This window comes from Odontomachus brunneus, unplaced genomic scaffold, assembly GCF_010583005.1.
Source record: "Odontomachus brunneus isolate Ranch 3 - 2012 unplaced genomic scaffold, Obru_v1 Obru_scaffold_018, whole genome shotgun sequence".
NCBI lineage: Eukaryota > Metazoa > Arthropoda > Insecta > Hymenoptera > Formicidae > Odontomachus > Odontomachus brunneus.
This window is the reverse complement of record NW_022639468.1, coordinates 718726-734416: the sequence shown is the minus strand read 5'-3', so window position 1 is coordinate 734416 and position 15691 is coordinate 718726. Positions and strand designations below refer to the sequence as shown.

General features: G+C 42.8%; 2 protein-coding genes across 13 annotated transcripts in view; one reads left to right on the top strand and one right to left on the bottom strand.

Annotated features, from left to right (window-relative positions):
* Positions 1-11430, top strand: part of LOC116841741 (protein turtle) — a 228434-nt gene extending 217004 nt beyond the window's left edge. For all 9 annotated transcript variants that reach the window (XM_032810054.1, XM_032810053.1, XM_032810056.1 and 6 more), the window contains one exon: positions 4003-11430. In XM_032810054.1, coding sequence (XP_032665945.1) covers positions 4003-5194 — 1192 coding nt within the window. In that variant the 3' untranslated portion in view covers positions 5195-11430. The remainder of the gene's footprint in view (positions 1-4002) is intronic.
* The window catches only part of LOC116841752, a 440348-nt gene that overhangs the window by 231612 nt on the left and 193045 nt on the right, over positions 1-15691 (bottom strand). For 3 of the 4 annotated variants that reach the window (XR_004377602.1, XM_032810085.1, XM_032810083.1), the window contains 2 exons: positions 15100-15203; positions 14556-14934 (listed from right to left, as the gene is read on the bottom strand). Coding sequence is in view for 3 of the 4 variants with exons in the window: in XM_032810085.1 (XP_032665976.1) it covers positions 14906-14934; positions 15100-15203 (133 nt within the window). In the remaining variant the exon portion in view is untranslated. Of the gene's footprint in view, positions 1-14555; positions 14935-15099; positions 15204-15691 lie in introns of those variants that run through there. The other variant, XM_032810084.1, reaches the window with a different exon arrangement.

Sequence of the window (15691 nt, the reverse complement as noted above, 5' to 3'; positions counted from 1 at the left end):
ATATATATATATATATATATATATATATATATATATATATATATATATATATATATATATATATATATATCTACATATCTCTCTTTCTCTCTCTATTTTCTTCTATCACTGTACAACTTGGTTCGTTTCATTGCTCCTCTTCACTTTATTGCGTACTACATTGAGTTTTCCTCTCACTCGAAATTTATTATCACGCGCGCAAATGAGCATAAATTGTCTACTTTTACTTAATCTACTCCTCGTTCATTCTTCGTATTATCGCTTCTTATTCGCGTGAATCACTCTTTATGTGATATTTTATTGCGAATTACTTTTCCTACGAGTTTCTCACAAAATAATGAAACGTTCAACTTGTTATTACCTTTGGAATTTGTACTCGTGTTTAATTTCACTTCTTCAACATCATTAAACCATATAATTACTACTTTATCATACAATTTCTTACGGCGAGCGCGACATATCTGAAAGGCGCAATATCTATTTGAATAGATTCTCGAGAACAGCTCTGAAAGATTATAATAACCGGCCTTTATTATTTTTAATATGTATATTTTATACAAAAAACAAATATACATGTTATTTTATTAAAAATACCGGCTTTCAGATATATTGCGATTAATAAATAATTCAAAGTTTTAATATATCTTTCTCTCAGATTTTCAAAGTTTCTTACTTTACATTACATATTCGCATATCCAACATTCTTATCATTATTGTATTTTTCACTACATCTGCACTCATGTTGAATCATCTCGATATTATGAAATTATTTTTACATCAACTCGCACTAACTTTCTAATTTCCTTCGCTTTTTTACAGTGCTTTTCACGATATTGCAATATCTTTCGAAGTATCTCTCACAAAGTTGTTGGTTTCCTCTTATAAGTATCTTCATCTGTTCATGTTTCAATTTTACTACTTTTCAGATTATTATCACGCAAATGTGACCTTAAGAGATGTATTATAATAACTGATTTTATTTTCTTTCATCCACTACAAATCATTAATATATCGTTTCACTTTGAAACTCTTTCACACTTCACAGGACGCTTTCACTTATTTATTTTATTATTCAACTAATCGTTACTTGACGGGCAAATTTATGGTGACTCGATGTATACTATATACGTTTTACGAACATTATTCAATCTCATCCCTCCGTCTATATGTTCTACAGTAATTTATATGAATATTATTTTACATCTCATTACGATGATCACATCGAATTTCGTCGGATATGCCATTTTCTTCTATTATTTTCTTACACGCATAATTGTATCGTTCAACAAATATTTATCTGTCTTTCTCTCTCTCTTAGATGATTTTTCTCAACGTCTAACACTTACTTTACAAACAGAGCGGAAAATTACTGGTGTACTTTCACAATTGCAAATGTTTCTCTTGACTGTTCAATTCACGCAAGCAATAAACGATCGTGTATTCTTCGGAATACTTATTTTACAGTCATCCCTGAGATCATCCAGTAGCTTGCTACACATTTCTAGACCGTCTTAGCTCCGGTTTGGTGCACGTTGTTCAATAACCGCGTTACATTGGCATCGTCTCTAAACTAATTAAAGACTAGCTGTATCGGCAACTATTAAAGAGTTTCTCTCTCGAACATAGTTCACCAATACCGGTCTCACTATATCTCTCCGCGTAACTCTCTTGTCACGTTTCATCTCGTCACGTCACGGTATTAATCTCTTACAACGTGCTGTTCTCGCAATATTATGTGCGTCTATTTCTTTTTCCCGTACATTACATCCTAACACACACACACACACACACACACACACACACACACACACACACGTACACGCATATATACACACGCGAATCGCATGTATGACGCAAGTATTACTTCAATTGCATCGTACGCAAAAAGCAATATTCCGTGTTTTCGATAACGAACGGTCGACGAATCACTCGGGACGAAAGAACGCTTGTCAGAGGGGAGAATCGAATAAAACTTTGATACACACACGCCAAGTTTTCAGCGGCGCGCAAACCGGGCGCAGCACCGTTGTTGTTGCGGCGCGCACGGCCAGTCGGAACACTAATTCAAGCTGCTTGTGTTATTTGATTGTTTCCAGTCTGTCGATTCTAGACGACCAATAAACAGACACGCTCACGCTTACACGCGAACACTCGGCAATAAGCAAGCGGAGATAGGTAAGCCGCGCTCGTTGCGGCCGCGCGAAATACCTGCATCCCACGTGTATACATCCACCATTTGTCGTCTCCACCTGTTAATCGTTCACGATGCTTCGTTGCATTACCCCAGTTTCGACCTATCGAAATTGACGCGTTCCACATGTTTTCTCCGGCCGCCCTCACCTCCTTCCCCCCTCCCCCATCTCCGAATTCCTGAATCCGATTTGTTGTCGTCACCGACACACTGACACGCGCATCACACTCTTATTAATTTGTTCCCATATGTGTCATATGCCTCCCTCTCGATTTTCCATGCGGGATCGAGTGCTTCTCCAAGTGGAAGAGTCCAGCGATTACGTAACACAGCTCGGTCGAATTAATCGACGAAGCTTCGAAGAGAGCGCACAAACAATACTCACGTATATTTTACACGAATCCGCAGTGTCCCTTCACTGCGAAGCACTCGACCGGTCATTCGTACATTTATGTCTCTTTACTCGTTTTACCGTGTCTTTGTTACCGTGATCCGTCATGCGACTCCTCCGAGCGATGGAACGTTGTTTGAGATTCCTTCCTACTCTCTTCGCGACGAATACGAATTGTCGAGCGACGCGTGTCGCGATCGGCGCACCTCGACGGTGAGAGACCGTGTCTTCGCCGACACCTTTGTACAACACATTATCTATTTGCTCCCTAACACCACCGCCTAGAAGTAACGTTCGGTTATTTAGCGTTATATTTCTTATCGTTACCGCCACGATATTGTTTTTTGTGAATGTAATCGTTGTGTTACAACATTCTCTCTCCCCCATTCTTTCCTTGCTGCCGGACCCGAAGGAGGAGAAAAGGTGACGAGTTTCGGAGCACCTAAATCCACGATTGCTATATTCACTGATCAAAGTCGAAAGAAGTACAAAAAGTCACGCAAAAAGAAACGAGATCTATGAGAACGGAACGAAATTTTGTGTTCGAGCTAAAGATTAGAGAAAAGAAAAAAAAAAGAAAAGAGAATAACTAAGATACATATATAGACAGAGATATAATAAGATTCGTTTTTTCCAAGTTCTTATAAAGAGAGAAAAATTAAGATCCACTCACTGCCGACGCCTACCCACCCACAACCCACGTCACGCCCGACCACTCGTGCACCGGAATGCGCATGCCGCATGCCTTCCCTGCCTGCATCCGTTATTCGTTATTATACGTATACAAGTAATTGATTATATATTGATATAATTATCTTGCCAGTTAACTCGAACATTGGCCTTACGTTACCTTGTTATCTAGAGATTTTTTTTTAACTTTTTTGTTTGTTAACGTTGCGTGTCTTTTGCGTCGTGTTGCACGTATTTGCTGTATCATGGCGGTCGATGGATCGCGTCGGAGGAAGAGAATAATTTCTAAAAAGAGGATCTACCCTCGCAAAATAATTTGAACAAACTGAAGCACGCGCGAGAGCGCTTATGTAAAAAAAAAGCGAACTCTCGCAAAGAAAAGTCCGCGCACAGTATGAGCGAGTACCGACAATTCTCAACTTTGACGAATCAGCAGACAGACCGGTATATCCGTTGAAGCAATGCAGACAAAATTTTCATTACTTTGACACGATATCACATGCGATGTTCACCTATATTCGCTTTCGTGCCGTCCAACGCACACTTTGATCGGCGATGCAACGCGAGCTACTACGGTTCGAATGAGAAATTTCGGTACTCCCGCTGGATCGCGGCACGGACCCGGCGTGCGGGTCCAACGCCGTAACTTTCTCCGACGAGCTCGATCGGACCGCAGCCACTGACCGCCACCGCCGTGATCGCTCTAACGCTCCTTCTGTCCTACTCGTAGACCTAGAAAAAGCCGAGTACCAGGTTTAAGCCTCCTGCGGGAGATCCTCAGCCCGGATACCCCGGACTCGTGCCGCGGTCGTCCGCTGGGTAAGATCTCCCGAGCGGCCGACGGCCGTTTCGTCGTGGCGGACTCGGTCCTCAGTTCGGCCAACAACAGCATCTTGGACGCGTCCAGCAGCGATGACGGTGGTTTCCTGCCAAAGCAACGGCTCAAGTCCTCGTGGCGGCGGCCGTTGGTCGGCACCAGCCAGCTCAGCTTGAGATCCGACGGTAGCGGCGTGTCCATCGGCCCATTGCCGTCGAGTCATCATCACGGTGCCGTCAACTCCCTCGCGAGGATACCACCCACCGTCTGCACCATCTCGTCGCCCAGGTTCCTGGCTAGCTCGCCGAGCGGAGCCCAAGTCCCCTGGACTCCCCTGTACTTCAGCGATCTCAGCTCCGTCAAGCAGCCATCCTCTGGCGAACGTTCTTTCCCGACGCCACCCGGCTATCTTCAGCTACGAAGCGTGCACCAGCGGTACAGCCAAGAGCTACCGTCGCTCAAGGCGATCCACGCCGAGTCCAGGCGATTCGTGCCGGTTCAGCCGCTGGCTACGTCCTCGCCGCCGCAACCAGCTGGACGACCCAGAGCGAGACTGCCGCCGAGGCACGCTCGGCACGCCAGATCGGCGCCAGAGCTCGCGGCATCGCCTGATCTGGAGACTTCACCCGAGAGCAGGTCGAGCAGCTCCGGTTTCGGCAGCAAGAACACCTCGCAGCAGAACCAAAGCTCGAGGAGCGGCAGTACCGTCGCCGAATGGCGCCCACCACCCTACAGGCCACCCCCGCCGCCCTTAGTGGGCCGTTGGCTCGAGCTCCAGGATCCAACCAAGGTGGCTCACACGCACATACAGAACGCCGTGGACGCCGGTAGCGTCGACGGCCACTACGAGTTCGATCCGGTGTCGTGCACGCCGACACCCACGTCGGCCTCTACGCCCACGAGAGAGGAGAGGCCGCCAGTGCATCAGATCCACACCATCCACGTTCCCCACATTCATCAAGTGCATACGGTGCACCATCAAGCGCCGAGGTACAGCAGGGACAACATAGAGGCTAGGGTACAGGCAATGAAGGCGGAGTTCCATCAGTTCCGGCAGAGACAGGCGAGGAGGAGGCAGAGCGCGCATTTGGAAAGCGCGTGTTGAAGCGACTCAATAGTGCCCCAGGCAGACTCGACAACGGTTCGGATATGTTAATGCCGCGCGAACGAACGAGGCTGTCGACTCGGAGAACGATTCGAAGGCGCCGTCCTTGCAGCCGCGTCAACTTCGAAGGTCGAGTACGCGACCAAGAGGAGGAAGAAGACACGAAGAGGTTAGCTCAGCTCTCGGGATGGTGTAGTGGATAGTAGTGACAGAGCAGCAGCAGCAACTCCGTGCTACGAAGACGGATAAAATGTGATAAAACAACACGATCTACGGTGTGAGAGAGAAAGAGAAGTGAGACCAGGATATACGAGAGACCGAGAGCAACACTCAAAGAGTACCGACGACAGAAGGGGGAACCTAGATATCGCTCGTGTGACTAGATTTTGGTACTGGCTTTTATCTATTATATATAGAAGACCGCGCGTATCAACACGACGAAGACTACGACGATGACGACGGTGACCTACGACTTGGACTACACGACTACGACTGTGACTGCTACGACAACAGCAATGACGACGACGACGACGACGATGACGACGCGATCATCACTGAAGACCAACCGCCGCAGCACAACGAGGATCATCATCATACGTGAAATCCACATTAGAGGAGTTTAAGTCAATTCTAGTAGCTGGACATCCATCTACAAAAGAAGGCTGTTATAAGCATCAGCTCAGGATACATAAGTTTCGCACGACCATGACGGGAGCGACGTAGTAGAGCCGTACGTTAAGACGATAATCCTACGGGGATCCCGCCCGTTACCGATTAAGAGAGGACCGTCGATTGTCCTTCGGGGGAAAGCAATCTCGATATCATTTACCCGGGGGGCGAACTCTATATACCCAGCGACGCTCAGCGACACCGATCGCGCTGGGACGATTAAAATAGAAACGAAGTGCGTAAACGAAAACATTCGAATCCGATTATTATTGGTCATATCTCGCGTACACCAACCGCGCCTACGTCCGGTTTAGAGGACCGTGATTTTTAACGTTATTATATATAATAATGTAGAGAGGAATATACCGAAGAGAGTTCTCACGCGAGGAGACACGAATATTAAAAAAAAATAAATAAATAAAGAAAACAAATAAAAAAGGGGAAGGACATTTTTTTTAACTCAGTGGAAATGTCCCAGGGGATAGGAAGTGCGCAGAGAGAAGAGAGAAACACTCCCGGCCGGCTCAAAGGGATGCTAACGATTGTAAAACGATGTCGTCTCGCGTCGCGACCGGGACGAGCAGAACGGAGGGGTGAAAGGACGGGAGGGCAGAGATAGGGAGAGGAAGGATAGATACGTCGGCATGATACTCCAAAGAAACTGTACCACTGTACATGCTCCGTATACCTTTTAAACGAAATGTAAGATTAAACTTAATCTCGTACACTGTAAGTAATAATTAAAAACGAAAGAAAAACAAAAAAAGTAAGATATTCGAAAAGAATTACTACACACACACACACACACACACACACACACACACACTCATTCACTCATATACACTCGAACACGAAACACACTCGGACACAACAAACACATACACACACACATACACACGAGATAAAAAAAAGTAATTATATCGATGAGCAATGGACTCGAAACGTGATATTAGGCCGAAGCTTGCCTCGAGATTGCTTAAGGACTCACTCGTACTGCACTGCCTGTTTAGGGTTTCGCTAGCGACCCAACATATTATCGGCACAATAATTTTTCTTAAGCAACGTAAAACGAGAATAAGAGTAACAAGTTCTTTGAATTTACGCGCACTCGGCCGATACCGTGCGTACGATCGCGCGCCTGCACGCTCGCCGTATGCGCTGTCACGTCATTGACAGCGCGCACGGTTGTCGTCACGTCAGAGTCACTCCGGTCGGAGACTACCGGTCGCTCTTTTCGACGATACGATCGTCGACGTGAACGCACTCGACGACGAACAACGTCGAGTCGGACTTTGAAAAAACAGGCGAAAACGAAATTAAAAATAAAACGAAGTATAGAAACATGGGGGAAGCATCACACACATACACACACACACATACACACATGCATACACACAAACACGCATATACATACATACGTGCGAAGATGAAAAATCGTTCTCTCAACGAACTGCCAATAAAACGAGATTTGACCGCGCGCGCGCGCGCGCGATTCCACTTCGCGTACGAATCGTCGATGGGCATAAATAGGGGTAAAATTCGAGCGATCGAGCGGAAAAGGGCGGCCGATAGAAGTACACGCGGCCATCACGCCGGAAGGAGCGTACGCGCGCGCACACACACGCGCCCATCACGCCGGAGTTCGTGTGTATTAGGGAGAAAAGGAATTATAAATACGCAAGCGTGCACATATACACACAATCGACACACACATACACACACAGACACAAACACGCAGCGAAAAGTCACACGTAAATACAGATACACAGTCACACGCGACAAAGAGAACACAGGTACACCCCTCACACACGACATACAACAAATACAAAACACACATGCGTACACGATACGAGAGATAGGCGTTCTTCAAGACCCACCTAATTCTCACCAAACGCATCAAATCATCTCGAATCGCGGAAGTCGGGGGCCGGCGATCGCCGATCGCGGGGGTTTTCGGGCGAATCTACGGGCTAATCAGTGTGTCGAGCTGCACGACCTAACGCGAGAACGTGTTCCTCTCGTTCGAGGACGTCTCCGACGAGCGAGGAGGACCGACGGCGCGCTCGTTCCTCTTACTCTTTTTTTCTAATTTTCTGTACACGCGCGACCGAGAAGGCCCCCACGTGGAGTCGCGATCGGCGCGGCCCGCGACTCCCGGGCGTTTTACTTTCTTTATAGTACAAACACTTATTTATACGCGTACGTATTATACATACTTATTATAAATATTAGCAAGGGCCCTACTCACGATTCAACTATACTTCGACGAATGCCGTAATGCCGAGAGGAAGAGCAGATTGTGAGAGAGAAAAAGAGAGAAAGAGAGAGAGAGAGAGAGAGCGCAAGGAGAGAAAGATACGCGGCGTAAACGCCGTCGAAACGGGACGTTGTGTTGTTATAATTTCGTTAAAACGTGCGTATGTGCGTGTACATGCGCTTGCGTGTGTGTCTGTTCGCCAATCTGTCTGCGTGCGTGCGTGCGTGCGAGGTACGAAAGGAGGAGATGAATGAAGTGGCGAGAATGTGCAAATGAAGTGAGAATGAGAGAGAACGTTATGTATGTGTGTGTATGTATGTGTGTGCGCGCGCGAATGCGACTGTTAAACAAAAATAAAGTGTAATGTAACACACGGTCATACGCAGAGACAACAAGAGAATAAAAATAAAAAAGAAGGAGAAAAAGAGAATACGATAAAAGTTAAGAGATAACGGAGGTGACGCGAAAGAGTACCAATATTCTAAAGTAATTCTAATGGTTGAATTAATAATTTGATAATTAATTGATATTGTAAATCGTAAACGACGTAGCGTGTAGCGTATTAATCAACGAGAGCGATAAACGCGGCGTGTTAATTAATTAATTAATTATTATATCCGCGAAAATCACACGCGATGGGAGACGCATACGAGAAACGGGGGAGGAGGTGCGAATGAAAGGACTTGCGCGCGTTTAACGGTAAACCGACTGCTGTCTCATCGCGCTGGGATCGCGAGAAATTGTTCAAATGCGTAATTATAAACAACAAATGCACTACGGATGCACGAGATGTAACGGTGGAAAGAAAAGAAACGCTTCCGACAACGTGACGGGAAACACGTGATCGTGCTCCATGATCTTATTACGAAGAGTCTGAGTCTCAGGACGAGTCGACGTCATCTGGTTCCCTTCGACAGACACCCTCTCCCCCATCCGCGAATGGATGAATGTGAGAGAAGAAATCGTGGACGCGAGAGGAGGTGATCCAACCAACCGATATAGTTGTATAAGTAACGTGTAGATATATCATAGTTAGATACAACGATCTCAAAAAGGTCACGCTGTGTGGACGTTCGTGATAAATGTGCGGGAATGAAAGCGTAAGGAAGAATGAGAGAGAGCAAGAGAGAGAGAGAGAAAGAATGGAGAGAGGAGAGAGGGAAAACGAATCGTCTACACACACAATGCGGTCGTAGTTACGTTTCAAATTTGTAGCATTAGTTTGTGAATCGATCATGTATTTATCTTTGTTCAAAATGTTCGTGAAAAATGAAAAGTTTCATTGACGAATTCCACAAAACTCTTCATTTTTCACAAGTTTATGAGAAGGAAATAGATACACGCTCGAATTTAGTAACACAGATTAGTGCTACGACTTTGAAACGTAACTATGACCGCATTGCAGGTAACTTTTAAACGTGCGAGGAAGAGAATCTTCCTCGAGACGATTCTGCGTGTTATCTTCGAGTCTATCATACAGCACGGAAAAAGGCTCATATGTATGCGAAGGTGAATACGTCCGTGTAACGAGTCCAAGGATTTGAATATAGAATTATGAGAAAGAGAGAACGAGAGAATCACACTGTGGCTGCGAGAGAAGGAGGGAGGGAGGGAGGGAGGGAGGGAGAGAGAAAGAAGCAAAAAGAAACAATTGAATAAACGAGAGAAAGAGTGAGAGTGAGAGAAATGGCGTATTGCTTGACGGCGTGTTTATGGATGATATGGTTGAATCGTGAATCCGTTCGTGTAAAGTTCGTCGTCACACGTCGCGACAATTTCGTTCGACCTGAGTTCCTTCTTCGTGACCCCGTGCGATTTATGTTTGTCGCGAATGTCGTCGGTGTCGCGCCCCTTTGCGTCTCTTTCGCAAAGGCACTCGTCGTTGTATCCTCGGCGCGTTATATCCAGCGCGAGACCGCCGTTCGCGGGATTAATTAATTTTAAGCGTTCTGTTCTCGTTACGTACCTGAAAGCCAGTCGGCGCGACACTTCGCACGAAAAATCGCAAGCGAAATTCTCTGGGCCCTCGAAGCAGTACGTTCACACGACAGGGGGAGAGAGGGAGGGAGAAAGGGGAACGGGGAGAACGTCGGCGAGAATTTGACATCGCGCGAGAATAACGCGGCCGCAGCTCCATACTTGCGTAATTATCGACGGATGGATAATTTATGTGTATAAACCGGTGAATAATTATAAATAAATACGTCACGCGCGCGACACGCGAGAGATCATATGTACGAGAAGATAAAGGGAGATATTCGCGATGATGTGTCGTACGTACTGTTGCGCTAAAAAAGAATTGTGTAAAAAGTTTATTATGTGTAAGCCGCGCGCGTAATTAAATTGCGAACTCGTTCTGATCGTTGTGAAGCATCGGGCATACTTCAGCACACCCGCGGTGTGATAAATATTCGAATTATCCAGTTACAACATTCCAACTGCGAAAGAGCTCAACGACGACACTGCTTCGAGGTTCTCCGCGCAACGCGCGCGAAATGATAATTTGACGTGACACATGCCAGTTGTACTTGGCAACGACTAGCGACACGGTCGGTCGCATGAAATTGTGCCGCTCGTTCGACGCATTTTAGTCAAATCCAATGGCTCTCGGGTACTGAATTTCGCTTGGATCTGCGACCACCTGTTTACGTAAGCCTCGACTCGTTTGGGATCTCTCGCGACATAAAATATTCTTTTTTTTCTCTTTTCGCGTTAAACGAGAGACACAGAGAGGTATCTTCTGTGACGTATTCAAGGGTGCGTCGCAGTTCCAAGCGCGGCAATTCGAGTGCTATCATCCGTACACTGGCGATGCTCTATTTGTAACGACATCTGTTGCGCCGAATTGAATTCGCGAAATGAAAACAAAAAGGAAACAAAAAAAAGAGACACAGAAGAAGGAAAAGATATTGTGAATAATATCCTTTAATTCTCTTTCTACTGACGTTTGCTTTTTCTGTTGAGTCGTCGGGGTATACTTCCACACTTGTAATCGTTAGCTTTCTCACGTCCTACATCGAATCGCTTCTATACATACATGTAATGTTCTTCTGTACCGTCTGTCTTCACTTCCGCTTATTCTCGACTATATCCGCCGTCGAACCTGTACACGGTGCGTTTTCGAACCGTTTTTCGTTGTCACTTTCGCGAAGCGAATGCTCGTTGTTCACCTCCATACCCAGTTTGATTGAATTGATCTATGCTTTCTCGCGAACCCCCCACGAGAACTCCAAATCGTACTAACTTAGGACAAATTGTAGACAATTTATTATTAAATAAAATGAAAAATAAATCGACATTTGAAACGAAACACGGGGAACGTTCCCAGGACAACTGCGTCACGTTAATCTACCCACTGCAAACACGCTCAACACACTATACTGCTGCCTCCCAACATTCAGAGAGCGACTTTTGAAAGTTGGAAAATTATTGTAAAGATTCTGAGAAAATTACTGAGGAAGCAGAAGAACATTCACCCAAATTGTATTCTAGGCGATAGTACTGAACGAGATACGCACACTCGACTCCATTTTCGGAGATTTGAAAACTCGAAAATTATGTTAAATTCATTAAGAACGTTACTGAGAGAACAGAAAAACGTTCTGCCAAAGTATGCTCCTGGCAATAGTACTTTACGAGCTACGCAACCTGGACAAGCAGGTCCGCTTCAAGCGTATACACATCTTTATCGCTCGCGTCGCAACCTAACTAGAGAACTTCGAGTGCTAATGTGCGAATACAAAACCACCCACGAGTTACAGGAACGAAAATCCCTTTACAGGAGTTGAATCGCGCGCACTGATTTCAAATTATTTATGTGATCTCCTTCTTTTCGTACTCGTCGAGAAAGCACGTGAAAGATCAGATATTTCCTGTTTCGTTCCGCTTTTGAAGATACGGTTGATTCACGCGCAAGGTTATCGAACGATTTAATATCATGCTGATGCTTTCTCTAAATTGGTTCTAATCGCAATCACGCTTCGATTGAGCGTCTGCAAAAGCCGACGAGTCACTGAGACTAATTGAAAATACTGAAACTTTGCGTTGATAGCCTCTTATTACTCTTGCGAGAGACATACTTAAGAATATTCCACAATCAGTTTCCCGCGAACAAGGAACCGAACCTCGCGAAATGAAACGTTACCATCGGCAAGATTCTGACAACGTTTCGCTAATGTATTTTTGAGGAGCGCAAATATTTAATTTTTTAATAGTATCTAGGTATCTTTAATTAATCGTCGGTGTAATCGATATCACGTCATCAATAAGATCGATATTATCGATAACGGAGACATAAATTATAAATAATGCGATATTTCAGACATTTTTCATATATATAGAGAGAAATCAGTGTCCGTATATAAATCAGATATAAAAACAGACAAAGCATCAGTATATATATAATGATACATATGTACATTGTAAAAACTGATATATTAAATTTAATACATTTCATATGTCCCAAATCATCCACTCTCATTTATGTGTAAATTTAACACAAAACAAATGTGTTGAAAAGTAACTAACGTATAATATGGAAAAAATTAACACAAGAATTTAACACCGTTGAATACCGTTAGGAATCACAGGTTGCGTTAAACTGATATATTTAATACGTCAGACATTATTATGTCAATTTAATATTTTTATTTAATCAAAACCATAGATTAATACTTCTCTCAAATGTAACGTTACGTTAAGGTAACGTTTCATTTTAGTTAATTTAACATTATACATATGTCAATTTAACACAAACTGTGATTTTTGACGGTATTCAAGTGTTAAATTCTTGTATTAATTTTTTACATATTATGCGTATTACTTTTTATCACATTTGTTTTGTGTTAAATTTACACATAAATGAGAGTGAATGTTTTGAGACACATGAAATGTTAAACTTAACATATCAGTTTTTACAGTGTACAGAGTTTAAACATTAGATTTGTACAGAAAATAACGACTCAAAAATCAATGCGATTTACATCTAAACACAGCATGCACTGCGTAGTGATATTGTCGCTACATGAGCGTTCATAATTGCACGCTCACCATTTTGCGTTGATATCTCTCGATGTTCAGCAGTCGTCCAGGTCCGTCGATGAGACCCACAGCTGCTCCCAGCTGTCACCCAGCATCTGTCTATCCTTCCATGTAATGTCCTGCCGTCGTCTCCTCATTTCCTCTTCATTGCACACTTTAGTCGCGAGCGCGATTATTTAAACGACGTTTAGTGATTTAACGACACATAGGCGATAAATTCGGATGTTTTGGAAATATATTCGAGCGAATCACCAATCGTGTGTAAACCATCGCGAATCAAAGACCATGACGCTTTCGACGAGAAAATCGAGAAAAGAAAAAGAGACGGCGCGAACATTAATGATCCGTTAATAGGAGAGGTTCTCGTTGCCGAAAAGATCTGACTTTAAAAATAAATGATAAATACCGAATTTAAGAATAAAGTTATCGAATTTATTCGTGACAACGGCTTACGACAATATTCACTCGCGACATATATCACGTACAAAAAATTCAAAACGAGAACCATGAAATTAAAACTTATGAGTGAAATGAACGCGACGCGAATTAAAGACCGATCGCGAAATCCATCGACGCGGTATGTAGGCGAAGAATCGCACAAGTGGCGTGAAATGTTCACGTACAATGTCCTCGCAACATTTGTGCAAAGAATATTCTGTTCTGCGTCTTATTGCGCAAAAACTATTCCGCAATATTTCTGCAAAGTTAGCTTCCGAAATATCTTCAGAATACTTTGCGAATTTAATCTGCAATTCTATGCAGACCATATGTCATATGATAACTCGTAAATATCTACGATTCTTTTTTTTTTTTCTTAAGCTACGACTTTACGATTTTACGATTTGCTTGTATATTAACTTAGTTAATTTCTCTAAATGACGTGATCGCGAACTCGAACGTAAATATAAGACAATGAAAATCAGAAATTGTTCACGCTAGTAAAATATAGTCGTTAAAATTTCTTTACAACAAACAAAATTATTGACGCACAAACAAATAAAAAACTTTAACTTTATTTCACGACTATTGTTTTGGTGAAGAAATACTGATACTCGATAATGCCATGTATCACGCAGAGAACTTTGAAAAAGCAGAGAACGTGAAAAACTAGAAACAAAATCCTGACTATCGTGAAATCTGCGCGTTTACATTATACCTCGAGTAAAATGTACAAGTTTCGTCTCTATTCACAAAATTAAAACGTCAATATGCATAAAATAAATTTAGGAAAATACTATTGACCACGACAATCGCGAAATCTACTGATGCAAACGAAATAATCGCAAATTTTGCGATTGGTTGCGCAACTCTGATGCGCATTATATATTGCAAAAAACAATTTGGGGAATCACACTGTGCTAATAGACGCGTTGAATAATTATAGCTTTAACTGAATAAGAAAAAACAAGATACTTTTATAAGTGTACTTAATATATAATGAAAATATATAAAATATGTATGTAATATATAAAAATATATATAAAATATATATTGGACAATGTATAAGGTATACAAATATAAAAAATATATTAATATATAAAAATATACTAATATACTGTGAGAAGATTCCCTAATTGTTTCCATAAACACTATTTTCCATACAAAGAGACATACACAACATGCAAAATCTACAATCAAAGTAAATCGCATTAATTGGTGAGTTTTACATCATTACCATCACCAAAATGATGTATTTATCATCATCTAGTGTGAAAGATGTTCTCACTTACTGAAACACGATTGTCTCAAAGTCGGCCGCATTCTGCTTTCAATTCTGTAACAGAAAGATAATATTGTTGATTAGTTTTAATAGCCTGATTCAACAAAGAAATGCGCGTAGAGTAATCTGTTTACAATTATAATTCAACGATTTTTAAAAATTATATCTTAGTTTTTAATTGCAAAGAATTGACCAAAAAAATACAGGAAATCATCAAACCATCGAGCTGACTTTGCTTGGTCCGAACCGAATCCTTCCGTACTGCATCCATCAGAATCACAGACACCTTCGACACACATTTTCGGCTGCAAGCTCTACCAGATCTGAAATAAAAAATATTGTCCTAATTAATTATGATAATAAAGAAATTGCTTGAGTCTGAGCTCGTCGACAACAAGAACTCGGTACAGAAGTATCAATATTACGCGATTCGATCATAAATTATGTCTAAGATTATATATTTCTCTTTCATATATCTAATAAAATTAAAATACGATAATCACCCTTAAGTTTTAAAATGCTCGTACTGATCCCAGCGTGATAATTGTATTCACGAAATAACGCGATTTGTCTTACGAACATTCTAAACAATTTAACAAAGTTAAAAATTTTGCGCAACGCGATCCGACGCGTTCGCTTAGGCGACAAAGACTGTGGATGAAGACTGTAGAGGAGCGCGACGCGTGCCTACGTATTGTTGATTTGGAGATCGAGCAACCTTTGGCGCGCCGCGTCGTACTTTTATACACGATGTGACGCGATGTCTCACTATTTTATGTACTCACTATTATATGTACATATTCTATATTAT